This window comes from Rhea americana, unplaced genomic scaffold (assembly GCF_003343005.1).
Source record: "Rhea americana isolate MKP2758 unplaced genomic scaffold, rheAme1 scaffold_84, whole genome shotgun sequence".
Lineage (NCBI taxonomy): Eukaryota > Metazoa > Chordata > Aves > Rheiformes > Rheidae > Rhea > Rhea americana.
Window position 1 is genome coordinate 3,400,673 of NW_028187023.1, and position 7,591 is coordinate 3,408,263.

A 7,591-nucleotide genomic window follows, 5' to 3' on the forward strand; every position below is an offset into this window, starting at 1 on the left:
CGCTGCTCACCAGCAGGGGGATCCCGAAGGTCATCGTCCGCCCCCTCCACAGCCTGCGGAGCCGCTCCATGAGCCCTCCCGGCCCATCGGCCCCGAGCGGCTCCTTCGCGCCTCCGGCGGCCCCTTCCGCAGCACTTCCGGGAGCGCGCGAGTCCGCCCGCCGCAGCCGTCCTCCCCGCGCCGGGGCAACGTGCGCGGAGAACCTCGGTTCCGCTGCTCCTCGCGCTCCGGCGGCCGAGCCGCGGCGGCGTCCCTCCTCCTCCTCCCTGCACGTCGCGCAGCGCCCCGGGCAGCCCACGGCCGCGGCTGGCGGGCACGGGGCGGCCCCGCGGCAGCAGCTTGCTCGCCCCCCCCCCGCCGCGCTGTGCCTCGAGGGGGGCTGAAGCCGGGCCTAAGCTGCGTGCCCGGGCCCGCCCGCCCAGACCCTGCCTCCTCTGGCCTCCCCTGAGCCGCGAGGAGCGGCCCTGAACGCGGGCTCCGTGAGCGCCCTTTAAGTCCTACCGAAACTCGAGGAAGTGTCGGGTGCAAATTTAACGTTGTTCCTGGGCCAGAGCGTTCGCTTCTGGCACGGGTTTGCTCGGAGGAGCGGCATTTACACTCGTTTCTGACTGACTCCCGTTTTCATCTCGCAGTTTTCCTATTTTTCCTGTTCTTTTAAACGTCTTTTTGCCAGAGTAGAAAAGAACTTGGAGGGTTTGTGCTTTAAAACGTTACTGATTAAAAAGGGCTACAGAATACTTACCGGACTTCTCTGTGTTACACGCACGCATCCAGATATACATATAATAAAAACTGAATTAAAGGGCTTTTCTTGAGCATGCAAAGCTGGCACACCTGTACCTAATGGTAACACAGTGCCGTCTGTAGACTGGCCCGTGGACAATGTCATCCCCCGCCAGCGGCTTTTCTCAGGAGAAACATGGCAGGCTTGGTTGGGGAGCACATCCCTGTGCCCTGCACCAGGCATAGCTGCGCGCTGAGGTCATACGCAGCTTCCACCACGTCCACGGGAGAGAAGGGGYAGATCTGGAACCATAGCATCTGCCGCGTAAGCAAGCAGCTAGGATTTAAACCCAAGAGATGCTATTAACAGCGTGTGAGTGTTGAAAGGGGAAATGAGACTTGAAATGGTAAGGCTTCATGGTTGCCAAGYGTGGACTACCCTGCAGCTCCTGTGAGATTTCTGCTCCTTTTATTTTTTATTTGTGATCTATGGCATATGGAGTGAAATCCGCCCTCCCTTTATTCCTCCTGAAAACTTGTTTGTTCAGACATCCTGTTCTTGCTATGTGTTTGTATGTGTTCTGCCATAACTGGCATTCTTGTCTTCGGGGCTGCTAAGCTCTATACTGTTATTCTTGGTGTTCATTATTTTGGCACCTATGATGGCACCTTACTACTAATAGCACAAACCATTGCATAGGTATTMTTATATCTTATTATATTAAAGAGAATGTAATATTGCATTAATGACTGGTAGTTCAGTCTGTGTTCTAGGACAGTGAAAATACAGTTACTTGCTAYAGCATAGTCCCTTAGAGTGAAAGTACCATGCACAAAACTGCAGTAACCCTGCATGCCTGTAACCATGCCTGACCCTGAAGTATACTATTAAAATAAAATTCCTTTTGGATGTGTGCATGCAGAGAGGGAGCAGAGTTTTGTGTCAGTACAGACACCTTTGAAGCCACAGAAACTAGAAAAAAAAAAAACAACAAAAGACTAGAGAGAAAAAGACTCCAGGTAACCCCGAGGCTGACAGGGAGCTCAGTGCTACCACGTGGCCAGGTGATTTATCACAGGGAGTCCCTCAGGAGAAGCTCCCTTCAAAAGTCTTGAAGGTGAAAGAAAGAACATGTTTCCCCATGGTGACAGAGAATGGTTGTCAGAGAGGGAGGTAAAAAAATGGAAAAGCCTGCAGCRAATCGTTTGGGATGAAACAAAAGCTCATGCTGTGCATAATGAAGAAAAATCCATGTGAGCATTGATAGTTTCTGCAGCGTTCCCAGCAGTGAAGAGAGTGCTGTTCCATGTGTCAGCAAGCTGAGGATTGCCTTTTCTTGTTCAGTGAGCTCTAGATACTGTAATTTGGGGACCAGAGAAAATTTAGGATTGCACACACATATGTACTATGTAAAGACTTCCAGYAACAGAAACATGTTTCAAATGTGTAGGGTTAATAGGCTCACTGAATATACTTGTCTGTTTTATGTTGAACTGAAAAAAACGTGACCTTCAGGTGAGAGCCCTTGACTCAAATTCTTGAAATTTTTGTGTGTTCTGAAGTGATTCTGTGATCAACGATAAAAGTGCTTCAGCAGGGTGATTATTTGGCAAAMGAACTTGGCTTGGGCAAAGTGGGAGTCAAAAACAAAAATCTACCCCTCTGCAAAAACATTCAAATGCTGCCTGGTTCAGATGCACTGAATCTCCTCAGACCTAGGGATTTCACCTCGCTTCACACATCTCTAAAGCCAGCCTGCAGAACTGAGGGCCTGATCTGGGACAGAGGCATGTCAGGAAAGCAAGTGGCTTCTGCAGCTTACAGTTGTGATGCCCTGGCAGGGTTGGGAAGGAGAGCAGGACTGGAATAGCGGGGGACATTACCATTCAGGATTGATAAGCAATGAGGGTGCCATTGGTGAGAAACACATGCAACTCCTACGCACCCTAGTGAGACCTGAGGGCTGTGTTAGTATTCACSCAGTCAATGACCAGAACATAGCTAGCTTGCAGCAAAAGGCAAGTTGTCCCAACACTGTTAAGCTACACACACGCACACATACACACTCACAAGCTTTTGTATGTGAACACACACCTTCATTGAGGGCTGTGCTGTAGTTTTGAATTTGCCATCAAAGCTCACTGTGAAAGCAGTCCTCAAGGTCAAGTGACTAACAATGTCTTTCATTTGGTCTGGTTTCCTAAGGAAATAAGATTGCCATGGTTATACAATCTGTTTGCTTGCACTTTTATCCCTCATCCCAATCGCACTGTATTTCCTGGTTCATTTCAGTCATGTGACAGAGGAGTCAAGAGCTCAAAAATCATAATGCAACTGGATAGAAGAGAGAGCACGCAGATGAGCTCTGGAAAAGGCTGCACTGTGAGTCCTCCTCTTCCTAAGCAGACAGGTTAATCAACTGTGGGACACACCCACAGCCATAAGGAGCATAACCCCGTGAAAAACAGCCCCATTTAGCCTGCAACCAGAGACTACTGGAATTAATCACTAAAATAAAATACTAAACCAACAGATGCAGAAGCTTTTATAAACCCCTTGAAAACTAGGTAGCTATAACAGTATTAAAGGACGGTCTGCTCTGAGACTCGGAACCATAAATCATTCATTCCTGGTTGTATTTGCGTATGCCCTGTCATCCTCTCAAGCACTACTCAGCCACAGCTACATGCACAGCTGYAGAGTGCTGAAGTTTGGGGGATAAGAGTACATAAGATAAGTATCCTCCAGGCACAAGCTGTGACGTTTTCACATATTACTGCAGCCAAAGGCTCTGCCATGTGCTGGTAGCCTGTGGGAAGGGCAGAGTGGAACTGGAAGAATGAAAGCTCTCCCTTTAACAAAGTGGAACGCAGCACCTGCTGGTTCAACGCAGAGTAATTTAAAAATTTTGGAAAATGCAACTCTGATGATTACTTCCTTTGGTCTTCTCCAAGCGTACAGTGGAGGTGCTTTACTTAAGTTTTCTGAACATGCCAACAAGCCACCATGCATACACGAACTAGAAAGGAAAGTCAAACATACATACATAACAACAAGCCAAAACTAGTGTTACTGCAATTCAGTGACCACTTTTTCTGGAAGCCTTTCCACACTAAAGACAAACAAACAGAACTGAAGAATAAAAAAAAAAAGATTAATATAGTAGGATATGGTTGCTTCCTGCATGCATCAAAAACATGAAGCCAGCATGGGCCTGAATTACAGAAACATAAACTCTCAGCTGGGAGTGATGACAGCAAGAGGACAGCTGTTTTCCTCTCTGCACTGCGCAAAGACTGGGATGAACTTGTCACAGAGCATAGACTCAGGGACTAATTCACACAGGGTCTCTGAAATAAAAGCTATTTCTTTCTGAACTTTGTAAGCATTTGAGAGCTGTAGGTCTCAAATCACTCGGGAGGAAGAACAAAAACATCCCATAGGAATAATATCCTGAAATTAAGAGAGTCACTGTTACAGATACAGAAGTKCTGAGAAAAGAGATTATTACTTACCTCTTTCCTCTCAGCCTAACTTTCCCTGGAAACAGTTTGTCTTTTCTCATAATGCTAATATTCTACCTTACCTTCACTCTTGCYGTCTCACTTGGCTACTGTTAGCTCTCTGTAAGCAAAACGACCCACAGCTGCTGATGCCCATGTGTAGAGTCAGCAGCCTCCTCCCTCCCCACTTTAAAAGCTCCTGGCAATAGGAAGAAGGATTGAGTGTGTGTTAATGCTACTAGGAATTCTCTTCAAGATTCACAAACTGCTCTTTTGTTTTCATTGATAACTGTTGGTGTCTAAAACTTTCCCATGGTTTTAGAATCTAAAACAGCAGAATTGGAATGTGCAAGAGAAAGGGAATGTGAAGCTAAGTATCAGCAGTCAAATCTGGTGTTTGGAAGGATAAGAAAAGTGCCTGAAACAGACTGTGCCAGAGATGAACAGTAAATTAGACTTCAAAAATGTCTCCATTTTTAATAATCTAAAATGCTGTTAAATTACAGAGATAAAGCTATCATCAATGTATGTTTTATTTCCACAGTGTCCCTTTGTTCTTGTCATTATTGGTCAATAATCTTGAACAGAGAGGGGTAGGGAGAAATCCTTTTGAAGATTGGAACGTATTCTGGTTTTGACTTACAGCAGAGGYTTCATATTCGTCATCCTTATTGTGGCTCCTATTACCATAAACAGACTGCCAAACAGAGTAGATAAACATCTGTTTTTTTATAATACTGACCGCTTGCCCCAGTGGTTGCTCTTCAAGCACATACCCATCTCCCCAAGGGTGTTGAATGCAGCTTGCCTGCCTGGTTTACAGTACAGCCAGTTGAGTGCTTTACTTTTTGAAATACTGTGAGAGACTTTTCCTTGTGAAACTTGTGCCACTGGATCCCTAGTTCTGCCCTCAGAACGTGATGGTTTTTGGAGCTCAGATGCAGAACGGAAACATTAGGGTGATGACTGGCTGGCTTTTGTTGCATCAGGAGCTAGCTGTTTACGACTGCAATTTTCCCCACCTGAGAAAAAGCACTGGGAATGCCTCTTCTCACTTCCCTCCAGAGACGGACCTTAAAAAGGCATTGTAAAAGCCACTGCATGTAATGCGCTGCTGGTTATTGGTGGGCACCTGGGAACTTCAGAAAAATGGAGCTTGCACTGCYGGTTTAGGCTACAATGACCATAACTGCAGAGATACAGAGAGTGCAACAGTACATTGCATAATGTTGCTTCTGGGCAGCAGAATGGAGAACGGGACAGAAATCTTATTAAACATCCCTAAACAAACCAAGGTGATCAAGAAGGGTGCTATGTCTGGATACCAGGAGTTGTAAAATTACTCATAATGCAGTATTGGCTGTGAGTAGCCGAGGTTAATAAGGAACATGATTTTCGTTCTGTGCAGAACTTGCAGCAATTTGTTCACAGGATGAAAATGGGGGCATGTTGTAAAGGTTTTATTGCACAAACATGCATTCCCACAGGAGGAGGTGGAGTTTGACCATCCTCTGACAGTTGTATTTCCAACCAATAGATGATCTTAAAGCCTCTAAGCCTCCCTTAGAGTCTGACAGCTTTCTCTAATCCTCCTTCCAATAACTTCACATCATGCTTTATCTTCCTTCATTTCTCTGTGCGCACRTGTACCTGCATGCCCATGCATATGCACGCACACACATAACAAACCACTAAGTGCAGAAAAGAGTAGATCAGGGCTGCTTATAATAAGGACCTTCCACCCTGAGAGGACGCACCTCTGCATACCTGAGCTAAAGAAAYAGCTGGTTTGACTTAGCATGCTCTTGGTCTCACTGTGACCAATAAAAGGGAAAAAAACATGGCTTGGGTTTCTTTCTGTACGGAGGAAGGAAATTACGACTTGGTAGGAGCTGTTGAGAACATCGTTCCTAAAATGGCAGCCCCCTGTCAATGCTCTATACATTCCTTTTCCATCCTCCTTTGTGTAGCCAAAAGAGTTGCAAGGGAGAAAGGCGCCCTGATTTCCCCTTTGGTACTCTCCTGCACCTTCTGAGTAGAACTTCTGGTTAGGTAACTCAGTGGAAGAATTGCTGCATCTGTCCTTTTCTCCTCCTCAGCTTTCTCCTCAGCCATCAGAATGAGAATAAATATATACAAGGACCAGGCAGATTCTTCTCAAGATCTAGCCTGGAGAAACCAGTGAGCCAGCTGTGCCCATTTTTCACGCCACTGAAATAGTGCACATAACAGAAGGCACCTTGGTGGCCCACACGTGGGAAGGGTCATCCATGCTTCCTGGCATAGCCCTAGTGGACATTCTTTGGGTTCACCAGTTACATAGTTTTTATCTTCTTGGATTTGCTCAAAGATACCCTGGGGGAGGGTCGTTTGTTTTAGGTCTGTGAGTGCAGGAGGAAAAGCTGACAGAAATACTGAACTTGCCAGCAAATTCCTTCTCCTCACCCTACTGCTTGAGAGGGCCATTCCTCAAAGTATAACCTGCAACAAGRAGAGATATTCCCCTACCAGGGGAAAGGGGAAAGAGAGCGAATGAGGAACACTGCCTAGAAGTAGGGGAACTGAAAGGGGTCTGTGCTAAGGAGCACTGATATGGGAAACAGTCATCTCTGCACCTACTCGGTAGCTGCCTCTAAGCACTAGCTCCATCCTCTTTTTTGATCCCAAAGAAAAGTCATGGTAACACATTTATTTTCTAGGTTCTTTTTGTTTTTGTTTTCAAGAGTAGAGCAGTCATTCAAGGTTTTAAATTTGAGTACTGAAAACTGGTGGTTGTAGAACAGCAGCACCTTTCATTTGTCCTTCAAATGATTTAGAAACCTGATAACTACAAAAGGGAGGGGGCTTACTGGGGCTTGTTGCTGGTCTAAGAGATAAGAAAGCTGGGCTCTGGCTCAGCTTCCTTCATTAAGTGTTGGCAGGAAATATGTCACAGGGGAATGGCAACCCCTGCCAAAAATGGAGAGGRGGCTGGTGGGCTTAAGTGGGTGGGGGAAAAGATAAAAAGGTAAAACAGTTCCAGACAAGGAACTTCACAGTATGGTGATCCCTTGCCCGTACGCATGCTCTCATGCCCTAGAGAGCCAGCAGTTCACCGTGGATCAAGGGGCACAGAGGCCCTGGGAGGAGAATCCAGTTTAGTCACCACACTCCTCAGCTCAGTGTTGAAATTCACAGTCATTTTGCCAAGCAACAATCATGGCAGCCCTTCGAAAAGGGACTGTAGCTTCACCCTCTGAGTAGAAGGGGGCTTCCCTCCGGCTGCATTTTCAAGCAAAGAAAAAGAGGAGAGAGAAACCAAGGTGTGCGAAAGGGTGCATCAGAAAGAAATAGTACTAGAGAGAGGAGAATAGTGTTCGAGGGC

At 46.3% G+C, this 7,591-nt stretch overlaps 1 protein-coding gene across 1 annotated transcript in view; it reads right to left on the reverse strand.

The window, feature by feature from the left end:
* COX16 (cytochrome c oxidase assembly factor COX16) overlaps positions 1–139 on the reverse strand; it is a 47,493-nt gene extending 47,354 nt beyond the window's left edge. The window contains exon 1 of the mRNA XM_085323336.1: positions 11–139. Coding sequence (XP_085179462.1) covers positions 11–70 — 60 coding nt within the window. The 5' untranslated portion in view covers positions 71–139. The remainder of the gene's footprint in view (positions 1–10) is intronic.
* Between the last annotated feature and the right edge of the window lie 7,452 nt (positions 140–7,591).